The following is a 19,168-nucleotide window of genomic DNA, read 5'->3' as shown; positions in this document are numbered from 1 at the left end:
GGGGGGGGGGGGGGGGGTGTCAAGTACACCAACTAAAACAAAGGCCTGAAAACTAAATACTTACAGTCTGCATTTTTCAGTGACTGTTTCTTTTTAGAAGGTTTGGAGATGACTTTGATCCGTTTACTGAGGAACACACCGATGTCATCACTATTGCCATAGAACATTTTTACTGATAACATGAAGTGCTTTCTCTTGTCTGAGTCAGATATGTACAATGTTTTGGCTGTGCAATAGTTCTGCAGATGAGAACAGATCACTGTTTCTTTTTCAGATAAGCTTAGAGTTCAAGATAACAAACTTATATGCAACTTACAAGAAAAGAGACCGCGGATATAATGCATCCTTAAACATAGTCACCTATAGTTCTATAGCAATTCCCTAAGGAAGCAACTACTATTTTTCTGAAGCATAATGAAAGGAACATGGGAAAATTCTGCATTATTTTAGAGAAAGGTATTTCTTAATTTACTGTTTACTCGTGTTGCTCATTACCCAACTTCAAATGCTTAATTTATTACAGTTTTTGGGGGCCACGGAAGACAACACACTGACTTGTTGGGAGGGTAACAGCACAACCCAGGATGCATTTCACATAAACATATCTGTGCTGGAGGAGTGGACCGTTAATAAACCAGGGATATTTGAACAGGTCCACAAGGACAATACAATAGTTACACTAAAGAGCTTTTCTAAGTACAGAGTAAGTTTTCTTCAAACAATTCTTGGTATTACACAAATCAACAGAAAATAGGTGCAGTCTCAGGAAGCTATGAGACTGGTTATAATGTTGCTAATAGTAGTTTGAAAAAGAAATTGTATTTATTCTACCTTTCCTTCCAAGTTTAGCTGCTGCATTTCTTGGTCACTGTTTCCTATTCCAATGAAAGCGCATGGTTGTGACTCTTGCTCAGAGCAACCATCCCGTTCCATTTGTTCTTTTTTTTTCTTCCATCCACTACCCATAAGATACACACATGGAGGGGGGCAAAAGAACCTGAAAATGAATATATTTATTACATTTATGGATGACATGTGGCTTGAATAACAAACTTTGCAAGTAAAATATAAAACATGCTCCAGCACACATGAAGCCTGTCTAGTCAAATGCACATTTTATAGCTAGCAGTACAACGTGCATATAGATGTATAAACACACTTCTCGTTTTCCTAAAAGTATTTATTAATTTTTAAAATATAAGATTAAAAATGAGCATTTGATAAACAGTCAGAAAGAGAAGGCTGTGTATCTGAACAACAGTTTTCCATTTCAAATATAAGAGGGCTCAGATCTAGTGCAACACCATAGGTCAGAGGACAGCAACCTACAGCCCACTGCCTGGATCAAACCCACAGAGCCATTAGATCTGGCCTGCAGACATGGGGCTTCAGCAGCCAACACTTTCCCCTGAACTGTGGCAGGAAGAAGCAGCAGCTGCTGGATCCTGGCATCTGCCCAACTCCAACCTGAGATGGGTCATTCCAGCCCACAGTCTGAAAATGTTGCTGACTGCTCCCATAGAGTGAATCAAAACTCTGCAGTACTGGAGAGACTCTCAGCTTTCTAAAACAGAACTGACAGATATCAGGCCTTAACATTATGTTACGTTACAGATTTGATTATTCTAGTGTTTACTTGAACATAAATAGGTATCTCTAACACACTAACACAGCATCAACTGTTTCACCTTAAGCAGGGAGGCAGATTCTTTATTTTGTATAAAGAATGTATTTGCATCTTCCTCCAAATTTACAACACCCACTTTGAAATAGACCTGTTTAATAAAAGAAAGTTAAATGTAAATGTGGCCCCTTTAAGAAACGTGTCATATGTAGTCTCTCTTCTTTTTCTACCCTCCTTGTAAACAATCATAACAGCCCACCCCTCAGGCAAAGGGATATTATTCAATTTTTTAAAATTAATTCAAAAAGTATTACTACGCAAGGCAAAATGTCCTTTTCTTCCTTGTGATCTTGCTTGAAAAGTATATATATAATAGTTTTTCAAGAGCTTAAATTTTATTTAAATCATTACTTATTTTAATTATTTTTAACCCTCCTGATTGTGAAGAAAACCTGAAAAAATCTGAACTACTTGTTCCCACGCTTCCACTATTTGCCTTGCATTCCTCTTAACACTAAACAAAGCTGCCCACTCCCACACCCACTGTATATGGGCAGAAATGATGTTATGGTGTGTGCTCTGTAGTCTGCCGGTGTTGTGGTAGTGGTAAAGGGTGTGCCTGTGGGTAAAAGTCAAGGGTGGGTACTGTTAGGTGATTTAATTTTCATTTCCTTGTTTTTGTGGGTTTATATCTCAAAGAAAAATAAAAAAGATAAAAATCACTAGTTGACCACAAAACTTGTATGTGAATAAACAAAAATTGGTTAGTATGTATTCATAGATCTTTCAAAATCTATTTGTCACACACATACCTCTCCTTCCCAAATATACATATAAAATATGGCAAATTTAATCTGTCTTTACACTGAAGGAAAACTGGTATTTCCAAATGTAAATAACTTTCAGTTTCTTTTGTGCACAAAAACTTGTCTTAATTCCTTTTGGTTTCAATTCAGCCAGGAAGTCCAGAGAGACTATTTTCTTCAGTTGAACAAATTAATTCAATGTTGAAATGCCATGTGACAGTTGGGAAAGCAAAAAAAAAAAATATTTTCCTCTTTCAATTTGTGAATAAAAGTCACTGGGGGAGCAGATTAACTCTATAATTCTAAAAAAATCATCTTAAAAGAGTTCGGTTCTTGATCTGGTTAGGCACTTTTGAAAATGTAATAAAGTTCACATGTACAACTTCAGACACCTCAACACATGTGAAAAATTTAGCCCAGGCTAACCAGAAACTTATCTTCAATTTATTGACTGCCATTCATGTTTTTGTTCAATTAATTGGTTTAATTTATTTTTCTTATGTAAGCAGCACTTTTATTACCTAATAAATTTAAAACTCTCTTTATACAAACTTTTAATTTAATTCCAAGTTTCATCCAAACATAAGCTGGACTCAATGCCAATAAATAATTATGATCTAATAAAATGAAGAATAATTTATCATTTTCTAATATAATAAAAATGTGAATGCCTGAATCTGAATAAATATATGTTAACATTTAAAACTGTTCAAACAGATGTGCAAGGATATCATATCTCCTCAAACTGGCTAAGTAAAGTACCAAGTTTAGTATGAACAATGTATCTGATTTCAAAATGAGCATATTTTAATATGTATACTAACCAATGAGAATTAGTTATTTTTCCTACAGAGAATTTCAATGATGTGTGGAAAACAACATTAAAATATACTAAAATATACTAAGAGAGTATCCTGTTGTTATACTAAATCACAGGGGAGAAAAAAATGTTTAAAATAAATATTTAAATAAATCCACACTGCTTTCTGAAACACAGGACAACCAAATATGCACCAATATAGCATAAACCACAACTGCAGCCTTTCCAAAGTTTTACAGATCATCCCTCTTTGGCCTGAAATTCAGTCACTTCCTGTGAAGTACCAGTATGAAGCAGCTCTCAATAAGATACTACCAGAACTTTTCAATTGAGGACACTGCTAATTACTTTCTGGAAATATCACTTTGTAAATTAACTTAATAAACATCAACTCTTATTAGATATGGAGTCTGTAGGCAGACATCTGGCCCTAAAATTCCTTCCTGGCCCTAAATATGGCAATCAGTCTAACTCTGAGTGGAGGAACAAGATCCTTTAGCCAGGAACCTCTAGGTTTAAGTCCCAAAAGAAGCACTGGCACACCACATTCAAAATCCCCAGCCTTGGCTGCAGCCAACCCCTGATGCAAAAAATGCACAGACAAATACATAAAGCCCTTGATATACGTAGCAGCAAGGAGGTGAAAAAATTCCTTCCTATCCTCATGTGGCAACTAACGAAGTCCAGATGCATGAAAAATACTCACTGTAGAACACAGGCATTGCTACTCAGATCATCCCTTAGCAGTGTTTGTCCAAGCTTTTTGAACATATGCCTCCAGTGACTGAGTCCACAACTTCCTTAGGCAGTCTATTCCACTGCCTCACTGTTCTAATCATGACAGAGTTTTTCCCCGATATCCAATCTAAACTTACTTTGCTGCACCTTCAAGCCAGTGACCTGCCTCCTGCTCTCTGCAGGAAGAGAAAAAAAAGATATTCTCCATTATCTTTATGGTAGCTCTTCACCATATTTGAAAACTGCTATCACATGCCCTCTTAAGTGCCTTTTCTGCAAGCTGAGCATGTCTATTTCTTTCAACCTCTCCTTGTACAACTTGCCTTCTAAGCCCTTTATCACTTGCTGCCTGCCTCTGGACCATCTCTAAATCTCCATGTACTTTTTAAAATGCGAAGCCTAAAACTGTATGTAGTACTCTAGACAAGGCCTTAACCAAGGCTGAGTAAAGAGGAACTGTCACCTAATGTTTCTTCTGTTCATACATCCCAAACATCACATTCACTTTTTGTGCAGCTACACACTGTAGACTCGTATTGAGCCTGTGATCCACCAAGACTTCCAAATTCTTCTCTGTAGTGCTGCCACACAGCTAGATGTCACTCATCTTGTATCAGTCTTTTTGATTATTCTCCCTGAGGTGTAGTACCTTGTGTATGTCAGCAGTGAACTTCATCCTAATAGTTCCAGCCCAACTTTCTAATCTGTCAAGATCCTTCTGAATTGCACTCCAGTTCTCCATTGTGATCACAGTCTCCCAGTTTAGTATTGTTTTCAGACTTGCTCAAGAAGATCTCCTTTCCAGTACCCAAATAATAAATATGTTGAACAACACTAAGCCCAGGACAGACCTGTCTCTACTACCCTTTGGAGACTCCACTCAAAACCTCCTGCCATTCTGACATAGATCAATTTTTAATTACTCTCTGCTTGGGGCTAGAGTCAGTTGCTTATCCACTTTGTAATAGTTCTGTCTAGCCGACATTTATCTGAAGTGTTATGAGAAGGTCACATGGAACTCTGTTAAAAGCCTTCCTAACATCCAGATACATTATATCCACAATATTCTCTTCATCCACTCAAGCAGTTACTTTGTTGAAGAAGGTCAAATTTGTTTGGTATAATATGCTCTTAGTAAATTTATCCTGGCTGCTATTTCCTTCAAATGCCTGCAAAAAACTTCTTTATGATATACTCAAGTAACTTTCCAGGTATCAAAGTGAGACTAATTGCTCTATAGTTACCCAGGTCCTCCTTTTTGTCTTTTTAAAAGAGGGGCACTATGTTGGCCCTTTTCTAGCCCTCTGATACCATGCCTAACTCCCACAACTTCATAAATATTATTGCCAAGGGCTCCAAGATCTCTGCCAGTTCCTTGAGTACCCTGTGACAAAGTTCATCAGGCCCTGCCGACTTGAAATAGTTCAGACCATCAAAAGTTCACTGACCAACTGTCTTATTATCTTATCCCTCAGCTTGTCCCCTTTGTTATGCAAATCAATCTTATTAAGTGTCTGGGTGCAGTTTAAGTTTTTTTTTTTGTGAAGACTGAGGCAAAGTAGCTCTTGTGCGCTTCAGTCTTCTTTGCATCTTCTGTTAACAGCCCATCCTGGCTGGTTAACAGCAGACCTACAGCTTCCTTTGTCTTTTCTGGCCAACATGCTTACAGAAACTTTTGCAATTGTCCTTAACTTTCCCTGGCAGATGCAGCTCATTTTTCATCTCTGCCTTCCTGATTTTGTCCCTGCAGGTTCCTACTCTTTACTGGTAAGCTTCCTTGGTGACCTGCCCATTTTTCCTGCATACTTTCCTTTTGCATTTGAGGCATCCTAGAAGCTCCTGTACAGCCACATGGTCTCTTTCTATTCTTCTTGTGCTTCTATCGTGTCAGAACAGTTTCTTGTTGGGCTGCCAATATTCTGTGCCCTTTAGAAGCGCCCAGCTGTCCTGGGTACCTTTACCCTTCAGTCCGTCTTCCCATGTCACCATGCCACTTATCTTCTTGAGTGGAATGAAATCTGCCTTTTTAAAATTTAGCATCTTAGTTCTGCTGACTTGATGTGTTCCCCGTCTCAGGACCTTAAATTTATTGTATCGGGATCACCTCCTCCCAAGTGTCCCATCACCTTCACATCCTCCACCAATTCTTTCCTATTGGTCAGCACAAGATCAAAGACAGATGACCCTCTAGTTCTATCCTCAACCTTCTGGAACAGAAAACTGTTCAGACAAGTTAGGAACTTGCTTGACACTATGGTTGGCTGTATTATTCCTTCAGCAGAGTCTGGAAAATTGAAGTCTCCCATCAGTACTCTCTCATAACTGTTTTTTAAATCTCCTTGAAAAGTGCCACATGCATGTCTTCCAGATTTAACAAACTATAAAAAAAAATATATTATACTGGTGTTCTCTTTCACCTTTTATCTTCACCCAAAAACATTCTGATCTGTTACCTTCTTCCTCCTGGACCAGGGAACAATTGCATTTATTTTTGACGCACCAGGAGACACCATCATGGTTTCTCCCAACCCTGTCCTTCTGAAACAGTGTAGTCCTGTGTAGACATGCAGCCATAAGAGCTGTCCTACCAGGCCTCCGCAATACCAATCAGATTATAGTTCTTTTCACAGGCTGCGACTTCCAGCTCATCTTGTTCACTCCCCATACTTCTCAAGTTTGTATACATACACCAGACATATTTTGTATTCCAACCTATTTACTTCCCTTTTGTTTCATTTGTTGCTGTCCTGTGGCTCTTTGGCCCTTTCCCAGAGTTGAGATTTTTGGGGGGGGTTTTCCACTCTGGGTTGTTTGCTCTGTTACCATCCCTGATGGAAACTAGTTTAAAGCCCTCCTTACTAAGTTGGTCAGATGATGCCTGAAGATGCTTTCTTTCATTGTGCTTAACTGGATTCCGTCTCTTGCTAGCAGTCGGCCTCCCCAGAATATCTGCCCATTTTCAAAGAATCCAAAGCCATCACATTGACATCACCATCGCAGCCATGCATTTACTTCCACAACACGATGATCTCTGGCTAGGCCATTGTCTTCCACTGGGAGGACTGACGCTTGTGCTCCAAGCTCCTTAATCCTTTTGCCAAGAACCTCATCCTCACCGCTGAACTGCTCAGTGTCATTCCTGGCAGCATCACTGGTGCCTACATGGATGAACAGGAAAAGGTAGTGGTCTTCAGGATGGATAAGCTTCAGCAGTCTTTCTGTAAAATTCTGAATATGGGTCCCAGGCAGACAGCATGCCTTCCAGGGCCTCAAATCCAGACAACAAATTGGTCCATTGTCACCCAGAAAAGGAAGTCTTCAATCAGTATCACTCTCTTCCCCCTTGGTGCAGTGATCTTACAGACTCCATCCCTTGGACCCTGACAGGCTTGCCCCTGGAATGAACCACAATTAAGTTAAAGGTGACAAAATTAATTTACAGAGGCGCACAGCATGGTCTCAGAGAAAACTGTCAGTACATTTTCTTCAGCAGTGTTGACATGTTCTTGAAGCAGGACAATGGATATGAACACCTATAGCAGGGGTGGGCAAAATACAGCCTGTGACTAGCCCCTTCAGCACTCCATATGGGGCCATGCCTGGCCCACTCACGCCAGAACAGCCTCTGACAGGCTCCTACTGGCACGAGCGCTTTGACCCCAGCCAGCAGGCGCAGCTTGAGGTGGGCCTGTTCTGGGTGTGGCTGCAGCCGGGTGCTGCTCTGCTCCCCCTACCTCTAGCGGGTGGCTTCTGTTCCTGATTTTGCCCCTCCCATGCTGTGCTGCACCACTCTGAGCAAGCAGCTTCAGCCAAGTGGCTCCTGCCCCAGCTCCCAGCCGGTGGAAGTTGCTTCTTCTGGTAGAAGGTGGCCAGGAGCTGGAACCAGAGCCCTACATGCTGAGGCAGGAGCCACCCACCTGCCCAAAGCCGCCCACTCACCTGCCACCCCCAGGAGCTGCCGATGGAGGCAAGGGGAGCAGAACGACACCTGGCTGCAGCCACACTAGGAACAGCCCTGCTGGAAGCTGCTCCTGATCTTGCCCCAGCTGCGCCACACTGCTCCTACCCCAGCACACAGGGCTCTGGCTCCAGATCCCGGCCTTCTCAGGTGTTGGAGCCCTACGTACTGGAGCAGAAGCTGCCCAGCTGAAGCTGCCTGCCTGTCTGTCCAACTGGAGTGGTGCAGCACAGCACGGCTGGGGCAAGATCAGGAGGAGGAGTCACTGCTGGAGGCAGGGAGAGCAGAACAGCACCCAGCCAGACTGGGTTGCAAGAGCACAGCACTGACTGCCCCAGAGCAAGTGGGTGGGGCTTGGCCCCATGTGGAGCATCATGGGAGCAGTGCAAACTGCACCACCCAAGTGAGCTTTGCAGCACGCAACCCCAGCCCCTCCTTTCCTTCTCTTCACCCAAAGTAGGCTCCTGGGACCTAGCACCCAGGCAGTCCCCATCACATGCACGCACACACACCTGCCTCCCCATCCCCCAGAGCCATCGCTGCCCTGTGACCCAGCCCTGTAATCCCAGCCTTGTCCACCCCTCCCGCTCCTGAATACTATTCCCCACCTGCCTGCAGCCCCATAGGGAGTTTTGGTGAGCTGTTGCAGCAGGGGGATGGGGGAGAAAATGCTGACCCAGCCTGTGAGAGCTCATCAAAACTCCCCTACATGGCCCTCAGACCCAAATAATTGCCCACCCCTGATCTATAGGATCCCAAGACAAAAGACGTTTTCCCCAGGAGAAATGCAATGCCTCTTTACAGCCTAAAAGTAATAGCAATACTTTTTCATTTAGGTACATTATTAGAAAATATGTCTATCTGGCCCCCTTTACATGTTACAGGTATTGCACAATTTAACTGTTTAAATGCACAATTATCTTAACACCAGCTACATGTGCAAAGTAGCTATCATTCCATAAAAGACTCCAACCACCCACAAAGTTAGACCTCAAAAACGTGTACTAACTTTAGAGCTGGTTCCTATTAAGCTTTAATGTCCATGCATAGCAGGGTCTCCCCTGTGGGTGGTAGCCCTGTCAGTCACAGGGGTACACCAATTCCCATCCGGGGCTGGGAGTCCTGCAACTGAGGGGACTCTCAATCCCAGCAGCTGCTGACTCTGGGTCCTAGCACGACAGGGACTCAGGGTCTTGTAGCTGTGGATGCTGGGTTTCAGTTGCGTGAAACCCCCAGGACTGAGGGATCATGATGTGTGCCTGGTACACATTATGAAACCGGGCCCCAAATAGTTCACCCAGAATTCCTCGGCTGCCCTGTACCTCATCTGCATATAAACTTTTGGAGTATGCCAGGACTCGTGATAAGAACACAGGTTCCAATAATGAGAGGGGGTTTAATTAGCACATGGATCCTTCAATGGAGGGAGGGAGGGGAAAACCTGGAGTGCACGCATGTACACACGCACGCACACACACACAGCAGTGCTGAGCTGAGCTGTGGTAAATCATGATCCTTTAGCTTTGAATTAATATCCAAAAAAAAAGTTTGTACTACACATAAGTAGGTACCGAAGCGCTGCTCAACTGTGTTTATATAGTGCCTGTGCTAAAACTTGCAGCAGTTTCAAACAAAGGTAAAACACGTCAATTCTGGATGAACTAAATGCATAGTTACTATATGTACATTGCTATAGCCATGTTTAATTTCAAGGTTATCTTTTTCAAGAATGCTCCTCACTTCTACGTGCTCAGGAAGAGCAGGGTCTGACAGTAAGACGAGGGGAAAGGAGCTGTCGGGGCAGTGGGAAGGGGACAAATTCAAAGCAAGCCTCCAATAATTAGATTCTATACCTGGAAAATTAAAACAAATTTATAAATGTTCCATATATAAAATCTAATCATTAGGGGGTTATCTTATCATAAGGGTCATCTTCTATTTGAGTAAATATGGTATGTAATAAGCTTCTATTTGAGTAAATATGGTATGTAATAAACCACCCGTAAAAAACATGCTGATCAAGCCACTGAGGCATGTTTCCAAAATTTGAAAATCAGTGCAAAAAGAAAATAAGGAGCTGGAAATACATATTGCTAACAGTTGAACAACATCGCATACCATTTTTCTCCCTTTGCTAGAGGTACATTTTGTCTCTTAATTTTTGTTATCTAGCCACTGTTTCTGCTTTCTTCAGTGGCGCTGAATAGTTCATTGAGATGACTATCTTAAATGTGTTTCTGACAGATAGTAGGGCTGGAGTGTTGTTGTAGCTGTGATGGTCCAAGCAACATGAGAGGCAAAAAAAATGTTTTTGCAATATTTTTTACTGGATCAACTATATAATTTTGCAAGATGTTGGATAAGCTGAAGTGCACTTTATGCCCTTCTGATTGTATCCTCGTACAAGTCACTATGTTACAGGACAAATTACCATGTCCAAAAGGGTGCTTGGAAGCCTCTCCTACCTTGGTATCATTGGTTGAGCATCACTATTCTCTTCACAGGATAGAAATGGTCTCTACTTATGGAAGAAATCTAAAACTCAGGGACTTATTCTGCTGGCCTCTGAATTCTCAAGCCCAAAAGGCAGTCCTGGCCACATTTATGTATATTTGCCTCATAAAAATATTTAACTCTCTTCCAATTATTAATATAAATCATTTTCAAAATAGACAATTATTATGAGATATAGATTTTAACCAAGATTTTAACATGTATGTATTTTATTAGAATAAGGAAGAGAGAAAGGGAACTATATTTCTAGAGAAAGAATGCTAAAACTCTCATTTAAGGTACTAAAGTTATATTTCACCAGGTAGTAAAATGCTGAAATCCAGCTGTGTATGCCAATTATGTAACTGAAGAACTGTAAAACAAATATTACAGGCTGGTTTATCCCTCATGTACTTTGTTATATTTACCCTGTAGGAAAAATAAAATGCAAAAGGCATTAACAAAATGATACATCCATACAACAATTTTCTTTCACATCACTTTTTCCAGTCCTATTATAAGCTATGCCCTTTGACTGCTTAGGACACTAGATGGCGATACAAGACCACCAGGAAACCTTTTATCTCATTTAAAGGGGTACAGGGGGAAATGGTTCAATCTTTTAAACCTTTTTATTAGAATTTAGGAAAAAGTAATCAAGAAACTTTGTAATGTATTATACTACAAAACCACATACTGATTCACAGCTTACTATATTTTAAATGTATGATTTCAAACTACCGAGTCATAAAATAGAAACAGCTAAAATATTAGCAACGTTCCTTGAGTATTTCATCATCAGTCCAGGCTTGGGTGTGAGCCTCTTACTCTGCCTCCAGGTGTAGACAAATAGTCTCCCGCAATTTTATTTTTAAACAACAATCGCATAATGTACAGAAGCAGATATCAGTTATATCGGCTAGCAGATACATAGCAAAGTACACAAAGACATTGCTTATCCAGCCACTTCTCATAGTATGAGACAAAAGACGACTTTTGGCCTTGTTTAGTTTAAAGTGACAGTCAAAAAACCCTCATTTTCCCCAAAAATGGATTAGGACACATACATGTAAACTTATACATTCATGTCAGGATTGGTTTCTAGTACATCTAAAGAGAAGACAGACACAAAAACCTAATTAACTATTTTTAAGTCTAAAAGAGTTTTTCAGTCTTATCAACTGGAAACCGAGTGGGACTAGGTCCTGTGGAACGTATTAAATTACTCTTTTTTCCACCTTCCATTTACAGGGTCTCCTTACTGCTCTTTCTTAATCACAAGGCTCTATATGTTTCTGATTGAGTGGGAGGTAAAAATTCCCCAAAGATAAAATCTGAACAATAAACTAGAAGATGGTTGTGGAGGGAGGGAGCGAAGAAAGTATTGCTTCTGAACTATCTGACTGTCATCACGGACTTGACTGCAAGAGGTAACGAGTAAAAAAGCATGCAGCGATTTACTTGCCTACTGGATGGTTAAGGTATTCCCTTGCCTGTGTAGTCTTTCCTCTGTGCTGTAAAAGGATTGGCAGCTTATTTTTCAAGGAATGGAAAAATCTACCTCCAGCTTTCCCATCTAAGGAAGAAATGGTACTACATGATCTACAGATCACAGATGAGGATCTGTCATGGATCAACTCTGTTACGTTCTCAGTCCATACCAGATGCATAGCACAATCAAGAACGTCTTCTGGACAAAAACCCACTCGCACACAAGTTCTGTAGCACAAGATGCACAATTTGGTACCTGCCTTCTTGCTGATGTAAAGCACAGCCTCTGTCTGAATGACAACCACGATACCAGGTTTCTGAAAGTATTCCATGCATTAAATAGCAATAATTTCCCAGTCTGTACAGCTGCTGTTGCTGTAGAGATTAAGGTCCTGGGATAAGGGGCTCTTTCTGAATGTTCCTTTTGCTCATATTGGACATATCTCTAGTACATACAATTCACACAGTTGGAATCTGCAAGTCAAGCTCATCACTGAACTGGCGCTCGACCAGAGAAATCCAGGGTTGTGCGTCACTCGCAAGTGAAATGAACCTCCTTCTCCTGCTTGCTTCCACTGGGTCCACCGTAATGGGATTCAGATGATAAAAGGTCTTGGAAATGCTAATTCAGCTCACACCATAAAAACTGAGTATTCAGAGTTTAGTCCAAGCTGTCAGTCACCTAGCTTGATGAACTCTCTCCCTTAGCTTGGTAGTATATAGAATCATGTTCTGTAGCAGAAAGACAAAGTTGAGCTCTGCTTCACTGAGCTCTCATGTACTAAAAAGAACCACTAGGGAAAATGGGGACTTGGGATAGTTTACTTTGAATCCTACTGACTCCATTGCTCATAATGACTTGATCCTTTGGCAACCTTCAGAATGACATGCTTGACCAGCCAAACAGTCAAACATGTGCACTCCCAGATCCCAACGTATAACACAACTGAGGCAAATCAGTTAGGGAAAAAACACAGTACTATCCAAACAGGCTACCAATGATGTGGGGGAGGGAAGGGAGGCAGGAACCAGTTTCTGCCAATACTATCAAATCCAAGTGCTCACCGCTTTTGTTTAACTTGGACTTCAACTTCCAAGGATCTATCTTTAGAAGCCCTCTGCATCATCCCTTTGCTCATCTTACAGAAATATTCCCGAGTCATTCTGAGGAAGGCCTAAGAGTGATAAACCACCTGCTTTTCTCAATTGTCAGGATATTTTCAGGAAAATATTTTTCCTTGCACTTGGTGGTTGATTCAGAGACAGCAAGGCAGGAGATATGTTTGTCAATTACCCCCTTTGTTCTGAACATGAAATCACTGAGCAGCCTTCTTTCCTTCTCAGGAGTTAAAGAAACTGACAACACTACTAATAAATACAATGCAACAAGAAAAAAAAAGAGAAAAAGGATTAGGTGCCCGAGTACTACAAACAGGCACTGGAGCCACATGGCAAGCCTTGAACAAGGCAAAGAACTCAACCACAAAACAATAATAGTTAATAACCTGGACCTGACCAGAGGGCAGGCACATGGTTAAGTATACTCAATGAGATGAATAGAAAAGTCTAAAAAGCAGCTGGAAAGGTCCAGCTCTTACAAAATAAACTCCTTTATTAACAGGTGCCAAGAAGAAATCGACTAGAACAGTTCGAAGATGCTGAACAAACTCAGGGAGAATAGAATGGAATCAGCCAGGAGGACTGGCCCTCAGTTCCTCTGGTGACCATCCTTAAGGACTTAAAAAGCTTCAAGAGATTGTGTGTGGTGCTACAGAGAAGAGACCCAGGCATGAAAATCCTGGTGCAGGACATATTTAGAGAAATACAACTAGCACAAGTCTGATTTAGAAGCTTAAGTCTCCATAAAACCAAGATGACTCCATAACAAAATAAAACATCCATGTCTAACGTAAGTGCTGAACCAACTTGTTCACCTACAGATTTCTTCTGACAGATTTCAGTCAGGTCTGCTGTTCCAAAGACTGTTACTACTGGAGAGAGATGCACTCATTTCAAAAGAGCTGATGACCATTCTGTTACTATTACTACATTAAGATTTAAAGATCATAAAGTAGTATCAGGAATCCACCACACTACATTTGTATAGACAAACAACAAAGGAAGTCCCCATTTGCTTGGCAACATATCAGAAACTGTCTCCCCCTAGGATCCTTCAATAAAATAACAACAACAAAAAAATAGTATTGTCCACCAAGGTAATTACACTTTTTATTAAGCTTCATCAATATAACTGCAAAAAGTTATTACATTCACCGCATAGCAAATTGCACTTAGAATGTTAAAATGTGAGATACAGACAGAGAAAACTAAAGCCAAAATTCTATTTCCCTCTGTGCACCTAAATACCAGTTTTCTAGCTGTTCATTTTTGGTGTGTGTATAGACTGAGCATGTGGAGGCTACTCAGTTGGTTGGGCAGGCACACTGCTACACATGTGCAACCATTCTTAATGTTCAAGTGTGTGAGAGTCATAAAAAGGTAGTGGACCAGAAACCACTTATTAACATATTAGGTGTCAGAGGAGGAGCATGCAGCTTCCCCAGCTTTAGCCCTAATAGCCGAGTAGCATAGGTACTTACCCAAGAAGCAGAAGACCCAGGTTCTAGGCTCTTTTCACTCAGAGGTTTTAAATTGCATCTCTCTGACTTCCCAGCACAGTGCTCTAACCACAAACATCACAAGTTAAGCATTAATTAGTCCCCTCTCCAGTATTCCTTTTGAACCCAGTTCCCTCTGCAGCCAAGAGGGAGATATGTGGGACCAGGAGAAAGAGAAAAAGTTAGAGGTTGTGGGGCTCAGTGAAACTGGTGTTGCCCTGGATAAGAGGGACCCCAGGTAAAGCACGAATGTCCCAATGGGACAGAAACTTCCCCAATCCACAGCTTTCTGGGACAGTGGCTCAAATTTCAAGAGTGCAGGAGAGGGGACTGGATAATACCTAACATGTGGTTAGGAAGTCAGAGAGACTCAAATTCAAACCCCCGCTGGGTGAGGGTGGCCTGGAACCCAGGTTTCCCCTTTCTGGGAAAGTACCCTAACCACTCAGCTATTAAGGCTAAAAATACTGGAAGTCCCCCCTTCTTCCCTCAGCACTTCCAAACTTTTTCAGACTTATGTTTAGGTATATGCTTGCATGGCTGGGTATATGCCCAAACAACGTGCAGGTTACTACTGCACATATTCAAATTATGCAAATGTGCTTATATATAACATAAAGCAGGAAAGCATAAAAAAAATTTTAAAAAAAAAAATCAATCCTGGTACGAGACTAGAAAATGGTCATCTAGGCATACTGGGGGAACAGAATTCCACCCTGAATGTAAAGCTGGGAACAGTAACCAGGAATTCCTATAGCCTCTAGATTACACTGTTTTACACCTGAAAACTATGAAAAGAATCATAAAATATGAAAAAAAATGGGTGCCTGTTTCATACAAATACAAAATGTTCTCTGTACAATACTGGACATGTAAAGTGAGTCAAGTATTTCCTTGAGACACTTCTGTCCAACAAAAAAAAAAGCCAAGGAGAACTTTCCATAAAGCTTAAAGAGTATAACATATCTTCACACACAAATAACAATTCTCTTCAGAAATGCAAGCAAAGAAGTGGAGAAAATTAATGTCCAACCATAAGATTGTTTTAAAACCTATACTAATTTTACCCAGCCCTTCAACATGAAAGGCAAAAGCAATGTGCCACTACGAGCAAACTAAAATAAACTCAAAATCAAGGACCTGACTTTACATGTGTATAACTTGGGGAAGAAATAATTCCAGAGATTTAATTACAAATGGAATTTCTGAGCATGCTGTTGACTCTGGCAATGTAGCCAAGAATATGACATCACTTGCAGGACTATCAGTTTGGGAGCCTAATGGAATAGTGTACTGTAATTTCTGAACATTAAGCACTGGTTTAAAAAAAAAAATCAGAAGAAAATCAGAATGTTTAAGTGTTAATCAAAAAGCAATCCTTGTAAATATTCCAATATTGCTCTCATATCAAAAAAAATGACATAACATCAGTTTGGAAGTTACACTATATTCCAGTATGAAATTCATAACCACTGCCACACTCCTCTCTCTAAAACTTGCAGTCTAATAAGAATTGTGTACTCATTTGATAAGCCTATTGCTAGCAAGGAAATCTGAAAGAATTTGTACAAAGAACTTCAGGTAAACTGGTTAGCGTTTGGACACTTAATTTCTATAATAGAACATAAGTCCTTCTTGTCATGCAAAGACAATTATTTATTGTTTATATGCATTAACCAAAACCAACATCTGATTATTGTTCAGTTTGAGCCCATACCTGCAGTCATGACACCACTGAATAACAATGCAAAAGTCAGTGCGAAGGTCCAGTATTAATTTCCACTTAACAGTACTCCTCAGGAGACTTTTAATGTTTACCAGCTCCACTGAGAATTATGCTGCGCCAGTTTAGCTTCCACTTACCATGGGATAGGAATGATCACACTAAAGTTACAAAAGAATGGCTCATACACAGAAGTCCTCACACCCTTTTAGTATGGTAAAATATGTTGGTCTGTCATTATCCAAACTCGCCTTTAAATGAACAAATGCCAAAAAGGTAGATGTTACCTATTTGAATTTGGTACCACTAAATCTCCAACTTTTGCAGGCAATTTTCTTATGGATACCAATTTTCATCTTTTTTACCATATATATGCTATGCTACACGGTACCATAAACCTCAGAAAATGGTGGCAAGCAAGATGATACAACAGGATGTGGACAAATGTGGGGAAAGATTAAGCATCAAAACAAAAGTAAATGCTGCACAGGTGCTATTTTAAGGCTACATTGTATTACTAACACATCTGAAAAACCTCATTAGGTCTAGTCCAGTATTTTTTAGCTCAACAGTTTAGCACTGGAAATGTTTGTCTGCATCTCAGTAAATATTTAATGCTACTGTACTTTATCAGAACAACTAGAATTCTAGGCATGAGGGAGCTTCTGTTTTGAACTGCAAGTCAGGATTTAAATGCCTCAGCAGAACTGTTTGTAAAAGCCTGCACACTCATTTTCATCAAATGCATTCATGAACAAGTCTAGGATACTTTCTTACAGCTTCTTGCCTTAGAAAACTACCTAAAGCAAAGGTAATTAACCGGAAATGCATTGCTTAGATACTGTGGGGATGACTGAAGTATATACATCTACACTGACAAGATCAGACAGATAGCATCAGACTGTTTACACAGTGACCCAGCTTTAACAAGTCTGTTTTATCACAGTTTAATTTATGCATTAAAATGATGCACATCTTGACATGTCTTATTGCTATTACAAACTTCATTTATGAAACGATCCCCATTTAAATGGCACTTAAATAAACACTTCAGTCTCCCCTTTCTGGGGTGGGGAACAAACATTTTTAATATGAACAAACGTTTTACTTAATATGAAGGGGAAACAAAAGCTAATTTCCATCATCTCTTCTTCCTCCAAACAAAAATAATCTCCACAGATCCTATTACTATGGAAAAATACTTTAAAACAACAGAAACGGAGAATGAGTTTTCTTTAGGTTTTTTTCTACGTTTCATTTTACTTATATACTGTGACATTAATTTTCTTAAAAGATTTTCATTTCAGACTATATCTGATTAAATATTAGAAACTAATATCCTGCCTATCATACAGCTGAAACAGTAAATTCATTTGGAAGATGACAGAAGAAGCTAGGGTGGAACCAGGACAGAGTCCGAGACTACAGGTAGGTGTGTGCACAATGTCATGCTGAAAGCAACATGATTTGCAGCATTCATTATGCAAGTAACTGTCTTTGGCAATATATTTAATTTAGAGTCCATAAACATGTTTTCTGAATTTGAATAAGAGGCTTTGAAGTAGTTGATAGGTACCACAATAGTTGATGACACACAAAAATGAGCACCATTTTCCCCCCACAGAGTGAACAGAAGATGAGGTAGAGGAGACCCCCCTTACCTTTTTTCATTTCCATATGACTTCTGTGCAACTTTTGCATGGAGGATTAGTACTGTTTGATCACCCCTCTCCTTCAAATAATTTCGCATAGCTTCCCTAAAAAGTAAAATGGAATTAGGTTTTGAAAGGAGTGTTGTTTTATTTTTTAAAATGGATATAATCATCTATGTAGAACTTTTAAGACAAATAAATACAACTGAGGTTGAAAGGATGCAGAATAGAAGACAATTCAACACACTCAAATAATAATAAACAGGGTCTGAATTAAGTGTTTTAAAAGTAACTACTACGCAAAAATAACTCTGTATTTAATTTGTACCCCATAATTACATATTATATTATAATAGATTAAGGCCATCTTGCTCTCTTCTCCAGCAGTTTTTGGTTGCCTTCAACAAACCTGATGATTCTGTAAAAGAACACTGGTGTTTATTTCAACAATCGAATCAAACCAAGGACACTGTGCTCTCACCGTTATAACAAATATTTTGCTACACGCACTGATCTGAAACACACTTTAAACTAATATCCCTTCATTTTATCCAAGGTTTACAACTCCTAAAGCAAGGTGCTTACACGACATGCCAAGGTTCAGAAAGATTTCTTGTGCTATCATTAAGTATCACATTGGTTTACTAGTATACGAGAAAAGATACCTTCAGACCCCAAAGAAAAAATGTAATTTAAAAATGCTCGCATATGTCTAAACTGATATTTGCTTACTCACCTACCAAGGAAAGCTTCCTAGTCCCCACAGGGAACCAGGCAAAATGAATTTTTAAGCTTTGTACTTACTATACACTGATATTCTAGCATTCATCTCTACAATACCAGGAAAACCATATGCAAATTGTCATTGGTCCAAAATATAGACAACCAACCCTGAAGCAATTAGGTACAGAATAATAACAAAAACATTTTTTTTTAGATATATAGGGAGTAAAAGGAACGCCCAGGGTGGAATAGGACCTCTACTAAACAGGCATAAGCAATTGGTGATGGACAGGGGGGATAAGGCTGAACTCCTCAATGAGTTCTTTGCCTCAGTGTTCCTAAGCGAGGGGCAAGACAAGTCTCTCACTGGGATTGTAGAGAGGCAGCAGCAGGGTGCCAGACTACCAAGCGTAGACCCTGAGATGGTGCAGAGGCACTTGGAAGAACTGGATGCATTTAAGTCGGCAGGCCTGGATGAGCTCCATCCAAGGGTACTGAAGGCACTGGCTGACGTCATTGCAC

General features: G+C 40.2%; 1 protein-coding gene across 4 annotated transcripts in view; it reads right to left on the bottom strand.

The window, feature by feature from the left end:
• The window catches only part of RBPJ (recombination signal binding protein for immunoglobulin kappa J region), a 76,381-nt gene that overhangs the window by 24,814 nt on the left and 32,399 nt on the right, over window positions 1–19,168 (bottom strand). For 3 of the 4 annotated variants that reach the window (XM_006027498.3, XM_025208721.1, XM_025208720.1), the window contains 3 exons: window positions 17,933–18,028; window positions 832–997; window positions 65–239 (listed from right to left, as the gene is read on the bottom strand). In XM_006027498.3, the coding sequence (XP_006027560.1) occupies window positions 65–239; window positions 832–997; window positions 17,933–18,028 (437 nt within the window). Of the gene's footprint in view, window positions 1–64; window positions 240–831; window positions 998–1,688; window positions 1,776–17,932; window positions 18,029–19,168 lie in introns of all 4 variants that reach the window. The other variant, XM_025208722.1, reaches the window with a different exon arrangement.

The sequence above is a fragment of the Alligator sinensis genome, unplaced genomic scaffold (genome assembly GCF_000455745.1).
Source record: "Alligator sinensis unplaced genomic scaffold, ASM45574v1 scaffold183_1, whole genome shotgun sequence".
NCBI classification, from domain to species: Eukaryota; Metazoa; Chordata; order Crocodylia; family Alligatoridae; genus Alligator; species Alligator sinensis.
The sequence above is the reverse complement of the archived record's forward strand: the minus strand, read 5'-3'. Positions and strand labels throughout refer to the sequence as shown.